The following is a 23,650-nucleotide window of genomic DNA, read 5'->3' as shown; positions in this document are numbered from 1 at the left end:
GGTAGGAAACATTATAATGTCCTGGGCCATATTTAGGCAACAGAACCAGCAAAAGTCATAAGATGAGAAGAGTCAGTACAACTCAGCCTTGGTTTTCAAATACATTTTGTACATTTTATAGATATTATATGGAGACAGACTTGAATGATTTGAATTTTGAAGTTTTTTATCTGACTCATAGGTGGCTAATCTTCGATGATTATAGTAATATAGTTCAATTAAATAGTAAAACTATATAGTCCATTAGATTCTGTGTATATATAGATTAAAAACATGAAGTTAATTATAGTACTATAGTTCATTTTATTAAATTCTTCTGAAGTAGAAGCAACACTTCACGGAGGCACAGTTGAAACAGCCTCACAAAAGAAAGGACGTACCTGGTATTTCTACTTGAAGTAAAGAAAGGAGTTTCAAAATAAAAATAGGTATCCAACATAGTGCATCAGTAAATACAATGAAGAAAAAACGTTTAGCAAGGATCATCTCTTTTTTAATATGATTCCGAATTTCAGTAGCCATAATAGCTGTTTGGTGAACACTGTAGAACATACTCCCGTAGGAAAACACAATGATGATAAAAGCTGCCAAGTTTACACCTGTTTAAAAGTTAAAATTTGTTATAATTTAACAGCATAATGGCAATTCTACATCACCTATTTGCAATCTAGGTAATAAAGAAAAATATTTTATCTAAACTCTAGTCCCACAGAATTAAGTGGCCAGAAAATTTGAGTCCTCACCTCAAGATCGAGTTTTTGCCTCCACTCAGGTATTTATTTCTGATCCAGACTACAGAGTTCTCCTCTGATCTTACTATTGCTCTACTTCCCTAAAAAAATCTATTAATTCAGGAACTTCATGGTCTATAATTTCTTTCTATTTTTTCGGCCCTTCATGCATTTTAAGATACATAATTACCCATCTAATAGAGTAGAATAGTCTTTAAGTGTTTGCTGAAGCCTCTAAATCTAAGGAGGTGTGAACATCACAGCTATCTTATTTGTTTGAAAACTAGGTTAATTAGCAACTCTAATCATATATAAAGAAGAAATGCAACTTACCTAAGAAAATGACAACAGAGTAAATCTGACTTCCTGAACTTTCTGATTGTTCTGAGTGAAGAGGAAAACAGACACCATTGGTGCCATAGTAGTTCCTGAAAAATTCCTTATTGCTCAGTGGGATGAAAGCAACAGCAAACCCAATTATCCAGATAAGAACCAAAATGGAAATTGTCCTGCATTTTCTAGGCTTCAAACACCTAAAAGGATAAACTATGCAGATGTATTTTTCCAAAGTCAGATATGTCAACAGTAAGACTGACACCTCTGTAGACAGAATAGCCAGCGATCCAACCAATTGACAGTGAATACTGTCCATCCACAACTGAGCGTGCTTGTTGTATTCTCCACGATATTTAAGATCAAAAGCTCCAATCACAAATAAATATATTCCCATCAGACAGTCAGCACCTGTGGGCACAGTGCTTAACATCATTATTTACACATCTGAATTTCCCATTATCTCTGTATATTGGAAAACAGACATACACACACATATATACGAGTACTTATTTACAAATCAGCTAATAGATATAAAAATCCACATTACAGTTGGAATGCTATTATGAATTAAAATTAAGGCAGTATAATTAATTTTAAATATGTTATAATTATTTTTCTTTTTTTTTTTTTGTTTTAGTTTTCATTTGGACTGACAGTCTATGTTTCATACTTGTTTCCAACCTCTTTTTTTAAAGCTCAGGTAAAATTGGTTTGCAAGTAGAAAAAGATATGTCTTCATTTATAGAAATATTCTTGCAACCCTTTTTTATTAGGTCTTATTTCTTTAGATATTAACATTTGGCTTAAGATTAATAAGCCATCTCTGCTGGATTCAAAGGTTAGTTTTGTCCATCTCATGCTAATTCAAAACTCTTGTGCGTAGTCTTCTAACCCTAATAAGGGAAGATGACCTGTCAACACAGAACTGAAGGCTTCTTAGATATTTTGCCTACAAATTTTTGATAGTATTCAGATTGTTCCTATGGAAACAACAAAGTTTCAAAATCACTGACATTTAGAAATGTTGTAATCATTTGTTGACTCTTGACAACTACCTTTCAAAATGCATCTAATTGCATTTTTGAAATACTTATAGACTCTCCTGTATTGAGATGGGGTACTCAAGATTGTAGTAACTGTACTGCCAGATAGTTCATCCATAAACTTGTCTTGCTTTTAGAAGTAAAATAAAAAACCCCAATTCCTAATATTGGGTATATGGGAGAGATTAATTTTCTCTGTTTGCATAAGTAACCTTTTGCTCATGCAAAAAATAGAATATCTTAATATTTACATGCAGAAATTGTTACTTAGAAATGCATAGTGAAATATAGATTTATGGACCTTTGAAAACATTGAAATTCTATTTCTTTATGCTGAAGAAAGTGGGAATTTGAGAAAATACCCGCAGCATGAAAACCAAACATGAAAGCTTTGGAATATATCAGCCACCAAAGGCAGCATTTAATGAGAAGTTCTGGTATATATGGTACAGTATTATGTATTGTCATTTGCAACAGCATGAAAGTACAGTTAATCCAGTGCTCGAAATATGTCACTATATTATAGTAAGTACTATCACACATACTATGAGCAGACTAAAAAGATATTCTTTTATGCGTGGTGTACTCACAGCAAAGAGACATTATTGAGATGGCGTGCAGCTTATTCTCTGATCTGATGTAAGGTCTCATGCAGATAACGAAAATATTTCCAAAGCAGGTGATGGCAGATACAACCCAGACAAACACTCTCTGTATGATGCTAGCTAAAAGATTCTCGAGGGAGGAAATCCCATCAGTGTTGGGCTTACAGCTGCGCACATGAGGGGCATATCCACAGTATTGGAATTTCTTAAAATATCTGGTTGTGAGAAACAGATAAGAGATGGTTCTAGTTTGGTTATCAGAAAACCCTCTAGTAACTACTCAGAAAACATATTCTGAAAGAAGAAAAATTAATCAAAATCTGTCAAAATTTGACAACTGTTCATATGCTGCTTTTCATATGCCTGCTTTCAATTATCCAGTATTCTTTAATTGTAAAATTCAGACCTAGGAAAGCAAATTAGAATAATCTACTTACATGTGGGAAAGGTTTCTCAGGGGTCTGAACATTCTTCTCTGGATGTTTGCAATTTCAATGCCCTCCAAACTGCTGTAAAAAATATATTCTCAGTAAAAGGCCATAGAAAATCAGTAGTAAAAGAACAAACCTTATGAGCATTTAATTGTGATTACATGATGAGTATAGGAAACTAGAGGTGAACTTTAATTTCATCTAATCTGTTACCCCTTTGAAACTTGACCAGAAAGTCCGCACAAAATCTCAAGAGGAATAAAATAAATTGCAGTTAATTCTAATAAACTCGCTGCTCTTCCAGAATCGTGAAGAAAACTCTTGGTGCTCTCAGCCATGAGAATCTCTGAATCTCTGATTAACATGTTGCCCTTCCAAAGTGCTATTTAACTGATGTTCTTTCATCATCTCTGGGGAAATAATAACTTCTTCTAGTAATAATATTTTAGATGTTTCTTCTGTCTTTTATCCCAGGGAGTGCTTTACTAGACAAACAAACCACTGCAGGAACTCAGTCTTCATTATGTCGAGAACAGCAGGAACCTGGGACACAGACTACAGCATGTAAGGGAAAAAGCTGGCTTTGTTGTGACACAGAGATGGGATTCCTCATTTTAATTTTTTTATGTATATTGAAAGCAGCAATATTGTTTCCCCTGTAGTGTTAGATCAGTAAAGTTTATCTGTGTAAGTTATTCTTTTAGAACTTCAGTTTCTGTATTTTTGCAGTGCATCCTCTTCACTGTGTTAGATGGTGCAACTGCTCTGTTGGTGCACCTATAAAAACTTCCCCTAAACTCTTCAGAAAGATTTATATAAGTCCCAACTTTCTCTGACATGGAAGCTGAATCATACTTAACCATTGTTCTTCTAATGGTGTTAGCAGTAGATTCTGTAAAAATGGAAATGTGTCCCCAAACTTGTAGATATGTGAAATTCTTTTATAATTCCAGTCTTTACATATCCTAACAGTACTTGCCCATAGTGTTAATAGCCCCAGCTGGACCTTGCATGATCCTTAAGGCCCGGGAACAAATTGTACAATGTCAAATGAGGGTTGTGTTATTCTTGTTCTGTAATAGCTGACAATGTTATTCTCTAAGCTAAATTTATGGTCTCTTTTTGCTGGAAAAAATTCCATTACGAAACTGGTATTCTCAGGAAGAAAAACTTGAGTATTGCTAGTAATTTTTCAGGCTTAAATTATTGAAGATCATCAACATAACCATGAAATATATCAAGGACAATTTCTTACAAAACATATTCTGGATCATGTCCTTCCAAGGGATATGCATAACCACAAAGAAAATATAGCTAAAATATAAAGACTTGATACTTACAGGGATTTGAGTTTAATTAGAAAATCAAACTGGTCTATTTGTACTTTCTTGATGGGGTTGTAAGAAAGATTCCTGTAAATAAAACATAAGTAACTTTGGCTATCTTCCTTACTGCTTGTTCTAAAAATAAAGTGAAACTACATAACCCACTTGCTTTTCTAGTCTTGTAGGAAGGACTTGTACCCTTGGCAGTTACAATTGCAAAAGGTAAGAATCATTTAGCATTATTTAGCTTCCTAAGCCAATGGAAAGAATGGTCGGATGCTTCACAAGCATGCTATTGCCATGTACACACACACAGAGACACATAACTTCCCCCCCCCAGCCTGATGCTTAAAGGTTTTGACTATAGAAATATTTAGTTATTAATCTTTACAGACTTGTCTTTCAAGTAAAAGAACCTATCTGAACTGCATGTGTTTAGAAAAAAATTACAATTGATTTTGCGTGTGAGTTCAAGGGACAGGGACAGAATGGAAAAATAAACATTAGCATTGTACACTGTCACTCTGTGCAAGAGTGTTTCTGGGTACATCCTCTTTTACTTCTCCCTATAACTTTTCTTTATGTTTTCTTCTTAATATTGTAATTAAAATGCATAAACTCAATAAATGCAACTGTACACACTTGGTTATATAGAGTTACTTCTGGGATAAGTGTACTTTAGGCAGAGCTTAAATGATGCATACACACAAATGTGCTCTTCTCTTTCCTAGCACACATGACTAAAAGTATCATATCAAATGAGAAAAATACAGTTATATATATAATAATAACCAAGAATCCTTACAGTTGTGAAAGTTCCTTTAGATCCTTAAATATATATGGAGGAAGTGATTCAATCTTGTTGCTACCCAAATCTCTGCAGAAACAGGAAGGATACAGTAAACTCTTACTAGGCTCAATAATTTTACCAAACAGTTTCGCAATTTCAATATACACAATTTTATTTTATCTGCCAAATAGGATATTGTTTATCCAAATGTTATCAGAAACTTGTTATCAGAAACTTCTATTTTAATAGAATACTATTAAAACAAGGTGGGAAGCTAGATCCATCAAATCGTTCTCTGTGCTATTAGTTCAGATGTACCTGTCATGGTTTGAAAATTGCCCCCCCTGGGAGCCGGGGGGCTGATGGGTGAGGTGATTCGATTCCAGGGCAGTCTCCCCTGGAGGGCTGATCACTGCTCATTTTGTTCGCTCCTGTGAAAAATCATATATACACAACTGCTGGAAGTGGTTGGCCATCGGTCTGTCTGGCTGCTGCTGTGTCTGCTGCTGTGTGGGTGTGTGGGTGTGAGAAGGCTCAGGGGTGGCAGGGCCCCCTTTTTTTCCTCTGGGGGAAGGGGGACCCTGCGGCCCCACAGCTCTGGCTAAGCCAGGGTTGGAGGCAGCATTGGAGTGTTGTGAGAAAGAGAGAGAGAGACTCACAACATAAGGTAAGCGGGGAGAGAGACAGGCAAGCTCCTTGCGAGGAGCCAGGCCCTCTTCCTCCCCCCGCCCCCTTTCCAGCTAGACTGGAGAGGGGGCTTTCTTTTCCCTCTCACTGTAAAGTAGAGGGGAGGCTCAGCATTGGAGCTGAGCCAAAGTGGATGGGCTGAACGCAGCCCGGCGCCAGGGAGCTAACCCCAGGCGAAATTGGAGACGGACCAGAGAAAGACCCGGAGGATGTCCTTGCAGTGATTTAAACAGAGGACAGCCAAAAACTCGGGGGAAGAATGAAGATTCCAGGACGCGTACGTCTGATAAGCTGAACTAAACTACAGCAGCTACGAAACTGAGGTATGAGAGAGAGAATCACACAGCAGAGACTGACATGGAACCAAGGAGCATGGACTCAAACTATTTTCTTGGACTTTGTAAGGAAGAAGAGACTTCAGTAAACAGCTGGAGGTTGGTGGGAGTAGTGAACCCTTTTCCCTGAACATTCCCACGAGAGAAAGACTGTTTACCTATCAGCCTGAAGGGTTTTTCCTGGACTGAATTGAGGGAGAAGCTTAGAGGGACTGATAGAAGTGTGTAATATTATATATATAGTTGCTTTTAGCTTGTACAGTATATTTGCGTAAAATAAATGTATATACTTCCCCTTTTCCCCTATAGAAGTCTCTTGCCTGAAAGTTTCTCTTCAGTGTTTAGATAAAAATTGTGGGAAGGGGTGGGGGAAACCTGGAAATTGGATTTTAGATTTTTGTGGTGGCTCAAACCACCACAGTACCGTTAGATACATAACTTACAGTTATTTTGTTTCTGTCAAAAAGAAAGTAAAATACCTTTAATTTTTAAATTAATTAAACATATTGTTTCATGATAAGAATTCTTTCACATGGGCTAAACAGCACATCTGTACTGGTTTTGTCTCTACCTTTCACCTTATTTTTACTAAACATAAATCCCAATAACAGAGGAGTAAGGATCTCAGTCCAACTGAAGCTGGCAAACTGGTCTAAAAGACACTGAAGGCACACGTACATTGGACTGTGGTAATGCAAGATGAATATTATTCTGTTCAGGGAACATAACAATCTTGTGAGCAAAAGCCCCAGTATTATTGGTACAGACTATGCATTTTGTTGACTATTTCTTCCCTGTTCAATACATATTAAAAAACCATAAGAAAGGATGACATCTCCAGAGCGTGTCATATGAAATAGAATTTATGATGAATGATATTTTCAATATAAATTACCAAACTTTGTGACTTGTACAAATAAGAGAAGAAATCTACTCACAATTCATCTAACATCTGGAGAGAAGAGAAGCTGTTTTCGTTTAGAGAGCTGATTTTATTTCGTCTCATCACCCTGAAAGAACAAAACCAACTTACGTTGCTCCTTCTTGATAACTATTTGGTTTTGGAGAAAAGGTTTTATAAATTTTAAAAATTTTCTCTTTTCTGCATCTTCAATTTGAATTTGCCCAAATCAGTTAACAAGCTAATTTCATCTAGAAGCTTGCCATTTTATCATTTGGTAAGTAATTTTTTTTGCCTATACATCCTATACGTGCATGTACTTCTGCATATGTATATACATACACACAGATATACACACCCATGGGAAGCTGGTGCAAATTGACTGAGGGCAAGAGGAACATTGAGTGGACTGGAAGGATTGTGACCTAATCACACCTCAGACACAGGCACATGGTTGTGCAACTTTTCATTCGCTCTTGTTTCATCTGCCACTGAACTTGCTCCTTAAATGAACAACCAGGATTTTAAAAACAAGGAGAAAGCCAAGAACATGGGTACTGCACAGGAGTTAAAAATTGAAAGTGACAGATACCATGGAGCCTACTAATCTCTCGAAAAGTGGAAGGGATTTTCTGAAGATGGTTACATCATCACTGAAGAAACTTTTAGGAAAATTCTAGAATTGATGAGCCAGGCAACCTACCAGCCAATCAAACTCTTTAAAATGAAGCAACAAGCTATGCACTTTGTACATTTTCTGCTTTTTATTATGAGATTTTTGCCTCCAAGAAAAAAATTATAATGAAAATTTCTAAACCTTAGTATCAGCCAAAATCACTTCAGTGAAGTTTAGTTGTACATTTCACTGCCGAACTTTGCTATAAATGTAAACAGTGATTAATTCCCTGTGGGGGTCATTTCAAACCAAACATTTTAATAATATACTCAAGAGATAAAAAACCATGATACTCAGGAAACTTTTATATTAACTGTAATGAATCACTTGACTGTTCAGCACAGGCATATCTCACTCTGGCTAGCCAGCATATCTTATTACTTACAATACAGTTAGAGTGCTGCAGGAGATGAAAGTAGCATTTCTCACATGATGGATATGGTTCCCTTCAAGGTCTCTAGAATATAAAGAAAACCCCATTAATCACTGAAAATAAATTCAGGCAGTTATTCTAAGGTAATTAAAGAAAAATACTACCAGAACTTCATCACTGCACAGAAGAAAGTGGGAGATAGACATGTAATACTTCTGCACACTTAATTGATGACTTCAGGTCATCAAACCTGCAGTGACCCAGCAGGCAGTCTGCAAGATCCAGTGCCCCATTAGAAAAAGTGTCATGGAAGTGCCATACAAAGACAACAAAATAATATTATTCTAGTGAAATAAGGTATACTTACAGCCAGTTTAGTCTTGGCATATATTGGCACAGAGGTTTATCAGGCAAACGAGCAAGAGAATTATTCATCATTTCCCTGGAAAAAAAGAGGAATAGTATAGCTAGTTGTATTTGCCTAAAGTTAATGTTATAGAAAAAAATTGATGTCTCTTCTCTTTGTACTTTTGGGAAAAAAATAATTCAAATCTTAATTTGTTTCTTATAGTTTTGAGAAAATAGTACTATTTTCTTAAACTTCCACATTATTTTCACTGTGGCATTCTGTGGAGCAGTACTTTATCCTTAACTTGTTAATTAGCAGGTAAAGGAAAGATGGTTATTTCCCTGCTATTGAAATAAAACATAGCAAGCCAACACAATGTGCAATTCATCAGCGGCAGGTTATAGACAGTGATTTGGGGGGCAGGGCTGGGCAGCTGCAAGGGGCAGGGACTGTGGGACACCCTCCTCCTGCACCACAGCTCTGGAGGACAACTGGAACTGCACAACTGCTGCAGCTGCCTCATCCTTCAGTGATGCATTTTACCTCACTCTCAGTGATGCATGTTACCATTTTCTCCACCCATCTCTCCTAATCTTTTCCAGACATGGCGTGTCCTACTCCTACATTTTACCCAGGGTAAGAAAAAGCTTCAGATGTGCTGCCAGCGCTCTGTGGTGAGACAGCACAGTCATTATAAAAAGCTTTTTAAATGCATGTGCCCTTTCTATTCTGTTCTTTTAAATAACTCTTTTGTATCTTATTTCATACTTACAGAAGAATAAGTGATTTGAGTCCATAAAATGTTAACGGATAGATCCGATTTATCCTATTATTTTCAATTATCCTATAAATTACAGCAAAGCATGTATCAGATTGACAATTGACTTGAGTATTAAATTGAACAGATAATAAAAAGTAACATACTTTAAAGTGGATTTCTTCAAATGTTCAGTCAAACTACTTAAAAAAATCAGCACACTACTCCTTAACAAGTTAAAGCCTTAATTGAATTAATTTCCTTTCAGAAAAATTTAATTAAAAAAAATAATTCTGAGAAAGTAATTAATTTCATCTTAGAAAAAGTGTTTTCCTTTGAGTTTTTTAAATTCTTTGATCAAGATACTTTGAATGGATTTTCTGTGAAAACAAAGCAGCACAACACAGTAGTGTTCTGTGGTGATCCAACAGTTCCAAAGACATGGAATAAGGTTAGACATATTATTTTCTTATTTTTAATGACTTTTCTTAGTTGAAATCTGTCTGAAAAGCAGTAATAAGAAAATATTTCAGATTATGACAGTCATTTTGTCTGGACATTTCAAGCATTATTTACAGGAAAAGACCGGCCCCCCAAAATTATCTTTCTACTGTTTTATAGTATCTGAGTTATTTAATTTATTAATTTGTAACAAGCAATTGCTAATAGACATTATTTACTATTGTATATGCCATCAGTCACTGAAGCCATTAAGGCCCAAGAACTTTTTTCTGCTCTCACCAAAGTCAATCAAGAACTTTTTTCTGCTCTCACCAAAGTCAATTGCATTTTTACCTTACACGGTACAAGAAGAGTTCCTTAGTTATTATCTAGTAAAAAGTACTGCTATGCACAAAAATTAAAGTTATCCAAATATTTCTCTTTTATGAATTATTTATTGAAATAATAAATTTATTGAATTTATTTATTGAATAAATAAACACACAAATAAGAAAGCAACATACAGCCATTCAAGTCTGTGGAGGTCTGCAAAAACAAAAGGCTCCAAACTAGTTATCTTGTTGTTACTCAGGTATCTAAAACAAGATCAACCAAAGATAAATTAATGGAATGATTAGTTAGCAGTAGATGCATGAAAATGAGTTTTAATATTATTTTTTCCTTGATTATTTATCAGAAAACTACTACTTTTTTCACAATTATAATTTTTGAGTATGGTACTTTTCATGCCATTGTTTGACAACAAGACTCTCTCTAATGAGGACTTTAACAGCAATTATTAGAGCACTTTGTCTTATCTATAAGAAAGCACAGCCAGCTAAATATTTTCACTGTGTCATATTTTAGGCCCTTCCCTGTTTCCTTCTGTGGAGTGATTTGTTCCATGGATGTTCCCTGGACCTGTTCAGTTTTTGCTAAGGATACTAGTCATAAATGTAGATGCCAGAATAATGGAACAAGAAAGGCTGAAAAAGAAGGGGAAGAGGTACTCTAAATGGTCTGGGAAGATAATGACAGCAGCTATAATAACAGATAACCAACCACACTCGTGTGACGGAAAAAATAAGAGGTACAATTTTAAAAAACTTTCTTTTTAAAAAATATTGCAGAAAAAATCTTAATCAAACAATACAATTTATGTGTTGTCTCTTTCATCTCTTAAAAGCATCTCTTAAAGTTTGGAAACACCTTTTAAAAAGCCACTGCAAAATAAAGAAAAAAATGTTCCTTTCATTACCTATACTGGTTACTTTGAATTGCTTCTGTAAACCAAAATAACAGCATTAAAGATTTTTCATCCATCACAAGCTCTCACTTTCATGTTACTTCTTTTTCATTCTCTTTGATTTTCTGCAGGGTAACTATCATACTATCTCCTTCTTCCATTCTGAGGATATGAGAAATAGGAGTGAAGTATGGAGCCAACTTGTATTTTCAAAGTATCATCCTGCACAGATAACTCTTAATCTGTCTTTGCTTTCTCAATTCAATCATTGAGTTAAAGATTTGGACCATTTTGCAGGTTCCTAACATGGAATGAAATAGAGAAAGACATCCATAGCAACTCTCAGAGCTCTGACTGCTGGTTTGTACTTCAATATTCTAAAAGCAATACTTACAGTTTTGTCAAATTGTATAATCCTTTGAAAGCACGTTCAGATACAGCTCTAATTTTATTATTCTGAAGATACCTAAGAAGGTAGAAACCCAACAATTAATTCTCTAAATGAGCAAAGTTAAAGCAAACCTAAGTAAATAATTAAAATCTATCAGCTAAACTGAATGTACATTTTATACTTTAAAATAAGTTTTCAAACTTGTTACACTTTGAATTTGACAATAACCATTTCACAGCTGTAGCTGCAAAGACTGCAAAGGTGTTTTTAAAGAAATACATATGAAGAGCAGAATTACAAAATTCATTCAAAGGGACTCTTACTTTGCCTGAGATGAACAATGAAGTGGTTGTTTGCAACCTCCTTGATTAGGTCCTAAACTTGCAGTGCTCACCTGTGTGACCTGATCTTTGTGTTTAGCCAGATCTCTGCTACAAGCAAAATTTTGCACAGAAAATATTAGTTTAAAACAATTTTTGAATTTTGCATTTGCAGTATCAGAGAATTATCAAAATGCTGCATTTTTAAGATAATATAATAAAAATGTACAGCAAATCTTACTAATCTTCTCTAAAGGAAAGATACTAATTTTTTAAATTCTGGTTTTCTTTAGCTACTTTGATTAAATAATGAGCTGAAAATATTATCAGCTGCAAATATTAAATAATTTTCAAATAATTTTAAAGCGTCATATTGTTATTCTCTGAGCAATATTTAAATATAAGTTCTTTTAATTAAATTACAGTTAATAAAGCATCCAGATGCATTCCTGTTAAAGCAATAAGAGATCTGACTTTGGGCTTCTGTCAAACACTGTTCAAGACCTTTTGGAAAATGTATATCATTCAGATCAGATGGGTGTGAAGTCAACATTAGAAGCAAGTGTTTTGTACAGATAGATACGGATATGTTTCTTTTAACGAAAATGTACCTTTCAAGACTGTAAGGTCATAATGACACTTAACTTTCAGAACACAAGATGGTGCTGCAGTACAGCAGAGCTCCCTTAAAAGAGACCTTTAAACTGACATAGGAGCCCTGTTTTAGACTTCACATTTAATTTTTAATTTCACTAATTCTAGATCAAGAAAAATTATTAAAGTCTATGATTTTTGAACAACATAAATGTTACTCGTGAAATATTACACAGTATTGTTCTGCCATAACGATTTGACTAGTTGGGCCATTACTGAGTTGGTACCAGACATAATTAGGAGTAAAACCACGTAACATGTGAGTGAGCTTCCCATGACAGTGGGAAGTTTGAATTTCCAAACTTTTGTTTTGCAGAATAAACAGATTGACTTACTTTAATTTATTTTGGCATATACTGTTCATTATAAATGTAACTTCCTTCAGACACAATGAAAGTTTAGCATTTTTTTGGTATAAACCAGTCCATATAAAAACATTAAATATGCAGAGATTATGGTTTTGAAAAAAGACAGATGTCAAATCAAGATACTTGAGCCAAACAGACTACACATTGAAGGGTAAGATTAACCAGAATTTTGTTACTTAGATGTTAAGCTCTGTGTGTGTGTACATATGGAAGAAAGAGAGGATGAATGTTTAAGGCACTAAATAGATATTTTAGGTTGAAGCACTCCCTTACAGATTTTTAAGATCTTGATATTTCTTGAAAACATCAGCAGAAAGCTTTCTTAGCAGATTCCTCTGAAGAGACCTGTAGGAATGAATGCATACAGTAAAACTACTGTCCCAAGCTTCCTATAGTGCTACTACTTTTGTTGTTCAATAAGAGCAGCTCTCACACTGCTAAATAATGAAAGCAACATGAAACTATCTGAACATGCTACTTCTGTTTGTCTGAATATTTGTATCTATTTAAACAGTAAGATAAATACTTTATAATAATAAAAAAAATTCTTCCATGTCCCCAGGAAAACTGGCAATATAATAGTTAAATCTAAGAATGAAAAAGTTTTGAGTATAAACTACAGATTTATTTCAAACATCAAATGCATATAGAGCTTATTTCCCAGTTCATGTGTCTCTATGTCCCCGTCTGCACTGGGGATACTCAAGTGTCCCGTCAAAACCAAAATTCGTTCGGGTCATGATTGGATTAGAAGAGAATCTAACCTGAAAGGCAGCTGAACCAATTCAACAAGGAGAACGTCAGCCACGAGTGAGCACAGACTGGTACTGTTTGGAAGGATCCGTACCCTTGCTCTACAAGGCAGATCCTCAGCTCAGGACACATGATGCTGCACTCTGCTCACCACACATAAAACTGCCTCTCAAACAGTGATATGCAAACCAAGTGCACATCAACCATTTTCTCATCTCTTAAAAAGGTTTGGCTTATACATACATATCTGTACGATGACTCAGCCCACATTAAACCCTTTTAAATAACAGCGTATGCAGACACATAAACTGAGAACTAAAAAGATTTGCTCAGGCAGGTAGCTCCACTGATTCCAAGATTATTGACTTTATTGACAGAAATACAGACTAGGAATATTGGCAGAATTGTAGTATAATAAAAAGGTTCTAAGCATTGTGTCTTTAAAGGAAACTTCTGTAGATTTCTTTAGATTTCCTGAAACTCTTGCTAGCTCAAGCCACTCTTACAAAAACAAAATTTTCACTTCACACAGTTTTTTAGTTTCTTTTCTCTCCTTTTATGTAGGAAGAATCTCTACTTAAAACTTCCTGCTGACAAAGTACTTGTCAGCAGGAAGACATGGTGCTTTCCAAGCACCAGCTGAGCCAACCGATCATGATTATAAGGCTGTAGTTGTGAAAAGGTTTCAGGACTGATAGTCAAACCTGAACAGAGCAAGAGACCACTTTACTTCTTTACTTACATTACAGTTATGTTTGAAGAGACTGATGGGACAGCTCGTAATTTGGCAGCATCACAGAAGATCTCCAGCCCTCGGCAGGTACACTCTGATGGCACATCACCAGCCACTGCACGAGAACAAGAACGTGGTTGTGGCAAAAGGTGGGATGTGTGGTGTGATGGGATGTGAAGAAAAGAAATATAGTGTAAAAGAACAATGAGCACAAAGGCAGACATAGCAGGCTCTGTTACACAGAAATTAAGGCACATGTTTTTACATAATTCATTTAGACCTGGTAAGAACCTAACAATAAATATAAAGGAACACAAAAAATTATTTTACCTTCTGACCTCTGTGAAAGGGCTTTTAAAAGCTCTTGAGCCTTGGGCTTGTTGTACAGGAATCTGGCATAGATTTTTTGCAGCACTTATTTAGATTATTCAGTCCTCTTATTTTACTAGAATGAGCACAGTTCTGCCTGGGTGAAAATGCGATTAAAATGGGTCAGGAAGTCTTTGCTCCCTTTCAGCCCAACTCTGTGTTTTAAATTACTGCTCACAGTAGGCAGCAGAATCAAAAAGTCTGTACAAAGGCCTGTATAAGTGGAGCAGGTTTGCAAGTTTCATTTGATGTACAAAGATATGAACTGGGGAGAATATTGCCTTCATTTCATTCTGAAATATGTGTGAAATATATGTCTTTCCAGCAGTATCAACATATTCAAATAAACATTTATATTATGCTCCTAATTGGAATATGTTAATTGGCATATGTTTGGCACTCCTCTTGCAGAAACTGAATCATCCTTAATGAAACTGAAATTAACTTCAAATTAGCATTTGTTTATCTGAGACATTAATTCTGTTTTACTATAAATGAAACTGCATTATCTTTCTCTTCCTGATAAGCATATATTTGCTGTGTATTTTTCTCTAGGAATCATCATTAATAATCACTCAAATAATATCTGTAATTACTTACAGCACTCAGGTGTCTTTTTCTGAAATGCATACAGAGATTTCAGTTTATTGTACTTGTCCTTTGTATAATGTTTATCAAATTGCAGAGACCATCCATTGTTGTCTTCTAATAAAAAACCAAACAAAACCACAACACAAACAGACGACAAATAGAAGACATTAGAATACAAACAGAAGGTATTAATATCTTCACTTAATTTAGTTGCATCAAGTTTTATCTAAATAATATGGGATTTTTTCCAGCGCATTTCAGACCATTAGATAACCTTATCTTTTAGAGCTGCCTAATCACACATAGCTATGGAGATTATAAGGTGCATAGTAGGAACAATTTATTACGCCTTCAACAACTTTTTCTGTGACAGTCACACTGAAAAAACTACGATCTTGACATTAGAAATTTTTGTTTACATAGGAGTCTAAAGATGAGAGGCAACCATATTTCCCTACATCCTTAAACGTGTGAGTTTGTCACTTTGTCCATGCAAACTGAAATGATTACTGTGACTCTGACTTATTCTTTCAGAGAGCCATCTTGTCTATAATTTCTTTTTGAAAATCTAGATGAAGGCCAAAGGAGCACTGCTTTTCAAGAGAAAGGGAGGCTTGGTGTGACGTATTCAAGGCAGTGTGTTTAAGTTAAGCTTAACAGGCATCTTAAAGCATGATTCCATATTATCAGTTTGGTCACTGTGCATAAATATACTGGAAATGGGTTTATGGCTAAAAAAGCAAAAATTGAAGAGCAAACCTTTCAGTTCCTTCTACCAAAGGGACATTTCAAGATACAGTGGTGCTGGAAATAACTTCGGATGCGTTAGTTGTTTGTTTCTTGGAAGTCTATTGTGTATGGGAGATCTGTAAATTAACTGATCAGGTAACCAATTCCAAAAAAGGCTGGAAAGGGAAAGGTAACTTGCCTTTAAAAGCTGTGATTGGGTTTTAGTTGTATCAATTTGAGTCTGACTTCTCTTTACCTTTGACACGCCCTTTTAGTTTAAAGCATCTTATTTAATGAGCACTCACAGCAGCGCTAATGCATTTTGAACTGAGTGAAAGGTATTGGCAAACTTGCAGAAACATTGCTGTTTCCTGTTTTAAATCATTAGAAGAAGCTCAGTTTTAGGACTGCCTGCAGCATGGAATTTGTAATTGGTGAAGCAAAGAGAACAGATTCTTTGCCAAGTGGCAATTGCCTTATAAACCTACTGCCCCATAGATGGGACCATAATGAGGTTTCCTTTATCATTATTCCTGAATATTTAGCTGGAACACATTCATTGACTTTCATTTGTATGACTGGACCCATCAACTGGGACCTGAAAAAACTGGTGGGAACACAACATACGCAGAGAAGGTAAGATTTAAGAAGAAAGGAATCTTTTGTTGAGTGTTTTTAAAAATAAATTTGTAAAGATTTTTAAAAATGAGATTGTTCTTGAAGTTTTAATCATACCAAATAAATGTTTCGCAGTCAGGAATATAGTCTCAAATACTTTTGGATTTTCTAAATCATAATTATGTTCGTAGAAAGTTTTGGACAACTAAACACTTATCTGCACATTTTAAACATATAGTTAAGAGCCATGAATTCTAATCCACCTGTAAGCCAATGAACACATAAAGTATAATTTTTCTGCATTTCCCTGCTTCTGACTCTAGAGTGGATATGCAAGATTTTATTCCGCCTTTTTATATTTTTAAAATACTTTGCCATGTGACACAGCATGTACAGGAGGTGACATCACTGCACTTCACATCTGCAGAGAAAATGAGTAGGGCCTCCCACACTAATGGGAATGATGGAGCAGTTCGCTACAAAGGAAAGGTTCAACAGTATTTTTGAGGAAGTTGAGAGGCAGCTGTGTATTTTTGGGTGGCCATAAAAAAAGAAGGGAAAAAAATCGCAGTGAAGATGGATTATTTTGTACTGGAATTGTTCCAGTTTGGAGTTTCTAGTCAGTTTATTTCAAATAATGGGCTTTTCTCATGGAATTGATTTTCTTGCCTTCTACTAGAATTACAAAGGCATATATAATCTAACAAGTTGTTAAAGGTTTTTTGACCTTCAGAAATATATGCTTTGGGCCAAGTTTTATGCCCAAGCCTGGGACAGTCTTTATTTCATACAAACTATTTTGTCAAATCCTGAAAGAATGTATTGTGCGAATAACTATATTTAGTAGAAACATTTGATGAAGCATTCAATGGCAGAATCGTAAATCACTTTGTGATTGTTTAGAGTTTATATGGAAGGTTTGTGACCTGTTAACCTCTTTTGAGGCGAGGTTCTCCAAACACTTTAAGAAATGACTGGTAATAGTACTGGTCTTGAAATCCCAAATCTATCATTGAGAGAGTACAGCCCAGATGAGAAATTGCTTTTCCCCCGAGCCAGTTCTAAAATAGATTATGTTGGCTGTGCTTCTGTAAAATAACCAGAGATCTAGGAAAACAAGGCATCATCAAATCTTCTTTTACATGGGATAAGTGAAATAAGTGTTGGTAAACTGGATTTATCTTACTAGAGATTAGTACACTGTTCCTCGCTAAAAGTCGCCGATTACTACTTCAGATGGGAACAAGAAAGAGCACTTTAATCCTGACAAACTACAGATTTGAGTAATCATTTCAGTAACAGATCCAAGAAAATATCATCTTTGCTCAATTAAAGACACACATCTTACTTAGTATGGAGCTTATGACCAGGATGTTATCTATATGACTTTCCCCTTCTCTCGGCCATGTCTTCATTGGTTATTATGCAGAGAAATGCTATCAGTGAAATGCATAAACACTCTAAAGAGACACTGCTGTGTCTCCCTTTGGTTTTGCCTTTGCTGTTGTTGGTCATAACCCGTGGACATATTCTTTCTGTCAGTTGTTCAAATAAACTTTCTCTTGCTGTAAGAAATTACTTCAGGCTTTTCACAAAGATATCTTTTCATACAAGGAAAACCCATTTCCTTTAAAAATGTTTACAAATGTAGAAATATAATTGCCCTTTTCCACACTGATATAGCCTAATAACTTACAGCAAGACCAAAACCATACCAAGATTTTACCAAGTGGAGTGGTACACTCCACTAAGTAAGATGTGTGTCTTTAATTGAGCAAAGATGATATTTTCTTGGATCTGTTACTGAAATGATTACTCAGATCTGTAGTTTGTCAGGATTAAAGCGCTCTTTCTTGTTCCCATCAGAAGTAGTAATGGGTGACTTTTAGCGAGGAACAGTGTACCATTCAGATTTATGAGGGAATTTCACAGTCCCAGTTTACATATCCAAGCAGAAAAAATTAAGAACTTAGAACTGGACATCTTATCAGTCAATTCAAAGGCAATTTACCCCACACCCAACTGTGTGTCACTGCACATTGACTGCCTCCTGTACCTTCTGATTAATTGAAATGTGGTTCTTCTGCTTATATGTGACAATGCAATCATAGTAAAACAGACAGGAAATAAATCAATTCAAATAAGGTTTACAGTTCTCTAGATGAGCTAGATTATATGCCTACCAAGTTTATTCTTGATTTTAAAACAACTTAATTAAGCTAGTGCAACTTTTAAGAAAATAAGCAGGCTCAAATTTCCAAAAGATAAACATCTCCTCAATATTGCATCTTTATTCTCATAAAATACGTGCAAAGAGGAGCTTTTTAGTTTTATAACAATACTTTCAAACTATATAAATTATTCTGATTTTCTATTCAGTTTTTCTCAAAGTATTTTCAAATTTTTAAATAAAGTAAGATAATGGCATGAATACACCTATGAAACCTTTAGTTGCTTCAGCGTTTACTCAGCAGTACGCCACTACAATGGAGATCAGGAGAGACGTAAGTCTAGTGAAATGTAAAAGTTCCTCTTAGTTATCAACAATATTTAAAGATTCAATAGCAAAATTGATTAAAAGCCTCCAGAAGTTCAGCAAAGCAATTATATTTGCTGATACTTGCACATCAGAGAAAACTTGATTATTTCAGTGCCATACACTGTTGACAAATGGCAATGACAGCGAGAATAAAATTTGGCCATATAAAAAATTTTCCATGTGAAGCTTGAAAATCCTACCTTTTGCCAACTATTTGCTACATTTTAGGTATACTATGGACTATCAAATGTTTATTTTATGCTTCAAACCCAAAATTTATTATTTAATGCGCAAAACTGAATAGTGCCTCATACAATAAAATCTCATATTTTAAGTATGATGGGAAATAATGCCATGCCAGGAAAACATGAGACCAGCTATAACATTATTCATTATTAGTATTAATTTCAAAATAAAATTGTCAAGGTCTTCTGCAATGTCATGAGGCAAAAATGGGAAACTGAGACCCTCTAAAATTTCTCATCCCTTATAAGTAATCCTGCAATATTAAAACATATATCTTTTGTACAGATGTTCTGAAACATAGAAATTTAGATTACTGCTATGGAAATCTAGATGATGATTTAATGAATCTACAGAACTGCAATAATTTTCTGTAAATCTATAGACCTTCAAAGAAACACATATGAAAATACCATGAGATTATATAGAGTATTATTTTATCCTGTGAAGTTTTTATAAACCCATTAAAAAAAAGATGTAATATGTTGTAACTTATTAAACAAGGCAAGCCAGTCACCCAATGAGTGTGTGGCACACAGCAGCAGATGAGGTCTTGTGTTTTTAGAGGCAAATAGGTGCAAGACTTCAAACAGCTGCTCCCTGCCCCAGTTCTTCTGGAAACCTCTGTGATTTTCAGCCTATGAGCTACACAGAGCTTAACGAACCTCTATAAGTGAACTTCACAACTGGGGAGCAGAATGCTGTTTTCTGTTCAGAGACTTCTTAGGCCTGGGAGCAACACAATGGTAAATACATTTAGCCAGTGAAGAACTCCTCCAGAGTCAGAAACAAATTAAATCTGCATGCCTGTTCTTGCTTCATTGGACTGGAAAAATGTGGCTATGACACTGTGATTAAAAAACAAATGCAGACACACTGCAACCATTGCCTAGCTGCCAAAAAACAGTTTTGCAGAACTATCAGCAAAATTGTCCAGAAGCCAAATTTTTAAACACTGAGGAAACTTGTGCTCTTAAAATAGCTCAGGCTGCTTTGTTCCATTAACTGCTCTGCATAATTAAAGATGCTGCTTATGAAAAAAGATAAAATCAAACACTGATACATTGTCTCTTCCATTGCCAATTTTATTGCTGCTAGTAAGTAAAGTGTAGTCAAATGTGTAACAGCAGTTGCTGGTTTTTGATGTCCCATTCGTGGCAAACCAATTTGGTTTGCAGAGGTGCAAGTGATTAGGTACAACATGTATGATTTTTGTTTTGAAATCATTAAGAATGCTGCTGTTTGCATTTTTTACAATTCTTGTGTTTAAATACCTTTTATTCTAAATAGGACTTATACTTGTGTTATTTGCACATAATAATTTCCTCTAGAGATTACTAGTAATAAAAGAACCTCTATTAACAATCAGTTCTGAGATGGAGCATAGGAGCTCTTCAGTGTGTGATATGACAGTAACCCTAACTTTAAACAAAGTATAAACCATATCTACCTAATTCTTAATTAAGTTTGAGCTGAAAAAAAATTGAGACATTTATTTATGAAAGTTATATATCACAGACTGCATGGGAAGAGACTATATATTATATCTGCTGTTTCTGTGGCAAGTTGCAGTAGACCACAGCCTAGATTTCTTCATCTAAAGAAAAAAAATCACTGCTAGCAATTCCAAATAGTCTTTTCTAGTTCTCTTTAGGAAGGCTGGTACACGAGTCACAAACACTGGTTTCTGGAAACATATGAGCTTTTCACTAGTTTCCTAATTAAGGGACGTTATGATTCTTTGCTCACTGAAGACAGTGAGAGTCTCTCCATTGATTTTAGTGATGTCAGCCCAGACCAGTTCTCCTCAGGCTCAGCCTTGCTTCATAAGATATGTTGTGGTCCAAACCCCAGGTGGTGTGGCTGGAGATTTTACATCAGTTGTATTGTTTGTGTTTTAAATTAGAACACAAGAAATCCAATAACTGTATAGATTTTGACTGCAGGTTTGGGTACTATCAAACACTAATGGAAGTTAGTAAAACTTCTAAATCTGAAAGCAGCATTATTTATAAAGAAATGAGTGCACCTATACGTACAAGGGTATGTACATGTTTTAAGAACATGTAGCTACAGGGTGCTGACACGTAATTATATTAGTGACAGAGTAATAGGTATGTGTCTTCGAGACACCTTATAAAATATGCTTTTAAATTGGCCAGGTAGGATGTAAAGTCCAGAGAAAAGCCCAGTACTTTTTGAGGTCTGATCATAGCTCAGTATTTCTCCTGAACTAAGTTCTAGAGTTGATGGGTGGTTTTGAAACAAGGGACTTGAGGTAAGCTGCTCTGCAATTTACTGGAAAGCTTTTTTCCATGAACTGGCATCACAATAATGCTACAGTTAATTTACAGTTCTGATGACCAAATCATGCTGATGATCCAGCAGAATGTATGGAATATTAGGAACAAAAAAACCACCAATCATGGGTGATTACTGGCAATGTTAATTTACTTCTGTCCAAATGCATGGAGTACATTTATGTTGCAATTTAACTTTTCATAATTTTTTTTCCAATTTTTCATGTGTCAGAATTTGTTCATCTAAACAAATATGCACCTTGAGATAATAAAACACATGTAGGCTCAGTAAAAAACAACATAAAAAATATTCTTATTCTGTTATTTTTGTTTTTCATTATTCAACTGCTGTTTTAATGTACTGTTGCTAATCTTAATTTTGTTTTATCATTAAGCATCACTGTCAAAGCAGAGATCCCAAAACACTTCTTTCCATGAATTTGTACTTGGGACTTTTACTATGCCACTGGGCGTCAAAGAATTTGCCTAGAGATTGTTTAGACTACATTAACAGTAACATTGCAGCTGTAATGTCTTCAATGTAAGAAATATTAGTTTCTTCTTTTAGGAACAAATCCCATGTCAACACTGCCATAGCATTAGGAGAGCAGAATTTGTGATTATGCCTAGTATTTATCCTTCCTGCTCATGTTTAAAAATTGATGAAGTAAACAAATGCTCTAACCTCCCATTTATAAACTCCAAGTAGCTACAGAATCAAATCTTACAGCTGTAAACAAATAGGAAAAGTTCTTACTTGGAAAATTAGCCAGGAGCCATTATGTTTGAAATCAAATCTAGTCTCAGGAGGACAAAACAGTATCAAACTTCCTCTGCTTTGCAAACTTGATCCTTAAACAAGCTTGGGCATAGAAGGATGCTGGAATTGCTATATCTTTTTTTTTCCCTGCACATTTTGAATTTTTTTGACAGATACAAAAATAACTCCAGGTGAAGCATGATACAGGCTAAACTGCTTCATGGTGCCCTCAGCCTAATTAAGAACTTGGTGCTTCAGCAAGGATGACAATGAAGAAGAATATCAGAGAAAAATTTACTGCCATACTCAAGTCTAAAAAAGGAAATTCCTCAAAACCTTGAGCTTTATGACAATTTACAAAACTTTAAATAAATTATTTTTATTTAAAAATATTATTATCATGACAGATTTGCAGAGATACTCACTTCTACTTGATGGACTATGTTTTCAAGTTAAAAAGATAAGATTGTATTTTCCATGCACATTTAAGTTTATCTAGCAATAGATCAAGGAGAGCCTCCCAATGTCCACACCCTGAGGTTAAGCACGAACACAGCAGTCTGAGACATGGAGTCTCTTCTCAGCTCTACCTATGGTCGTAATTTGAGGTCATTTCACTTCTCTGGACCTTACTTTTATGTTTATTATTTGGACAAGGAGAGGATGGTGGCGTGAAAGAGGAAACAGAATTGAAGAGAACACCACAAGGCCAATCTTTATGTGCCAAGGCTGGATATGAACAGTGATTACAGCACATCTGAGCACACATCTCTCAATGAGGATTTGGTTTAGTTTGAAATATTTATAATGATGTTTTGCTGTTACCAGGCACACACAGTGCCTGAAATAGGATTAATACTGCAAATTATCTCGAAGATTACAACAATAAATGTTTCTATAGGAATGAAGAGGGGAATGAGACAAATTTCCTAAGCAAAAGAAAAAAGGGATGGACTTGCTACAAGACAGTTGGAGTGACATGTTTCGTTATTTTCAGAGGCTCCTATAATGTTGGTCTCTTTTGCACTGCTGCCTTTTTGTTTCAAGGGCATTCAAACAGTTTTATAAAGTAACTCTCTTGAAAGACCTACATGTACTTTTTATGCTAGTTGCTTCTCTTCTTATTTCATTCACTGATGTTTCTTATAACTGTTATTTCAGTAATTGCAGTTGCTGCTAATATTCAGCACAATTAAGGGCTTCTATTGAACGGTTGGATATTGAATTTTCTTGTGTTTAGAGCATCTGTTGTTTTT

At 35.2% G+C, this 23,650-nt stretch overlaps 1 protein-coding gene across 5 annotated transcripts in view; it reads right to left on the bottom strand.

The window, feature by feature from the left end:
* RXFP1 (relaxin family peptide receptor 1) overlaps positions 1–23,650 on the bottom strand; it is a 45,358-nt gene that overhangs the window by 2,427 nt on the left and 19,281 nt on the right. For 2 of the 5 annotated variants that reach the window (XM_064652343.1, XM_064652338.1), the window contains 15 exons: positions 15,215–15,319; positions 14,255–14,360; positions 13,033–13,104; positions 11,421–11,492; positions 10,305–10,376; positions 9,355–9,426; positions 8,601–8,675; positions 8,246–8,317; positions 7,222–7,293; positions 5,277–5,348; positions 4,487–4,558; positions 3,153–3,224; positions 2,701–2,930; positions 1,065–1,475; positions 381–599 (listed from right to left, as the gene is read on the bottom strand). In XM_064652343.1, coding sequence (XP_064508413.1) covers positions 381–599; positions 1,065–1,475; positions 2,701–2,930; positions 3,153–3,224; positions 4,487–4,558; positions 5,277–5,348; positions 7,222–7,293; positions 8,246–8,317; positions 8,601–8,675; positions 9,355–9,426; positions 10,305–10,376; positions 11,421–11,492; positions 13,033–13,104; positions 14,255–14,360; positions 15,215–15,319 — 1,794 coding nt within the window. The remainder of the gene's footprint in view (positions 1–380; positions 600–1,064; positions 1,476–2,700; positions 2,931–3,152; positions 3,225–4,486; positions 4,559–5,276; positions 5,349–7,221; positions 7,294–8,245; positions 8,318–8,600; positions 8,676–9,354; positions 9,427–10,304; positions 10,377–11,420; positions 11,493–13,032; positions 13,105–14,254; positions 14,361–15,214; positions 15,320–23,650) is intronic. The other 3 variants (XM_064652340.1, XM_064652341.1, XM_064652342.1) reach the window with 3 other exon arrangements.

The sequence above is a fragment of the Pseudopipra pipra genome, chromosome 4 (assembly GCF_036250125.1).
Source record: "Pseudopipra pipra isolate bDixPip1 chromosome 4, bDixPip1.hap1, whole genome shotgun sequence".
In the NCBI taxonomy this organism is placed as follows: Eukaryota; Metazoa; Chordata; class Aves; order Passeriformes; family Pipridae; genus Pseudopipra; species Pseudopipra pipra.
This window is presented reverse-complemented; position numbering and strand designations above follow the sequence as displayed.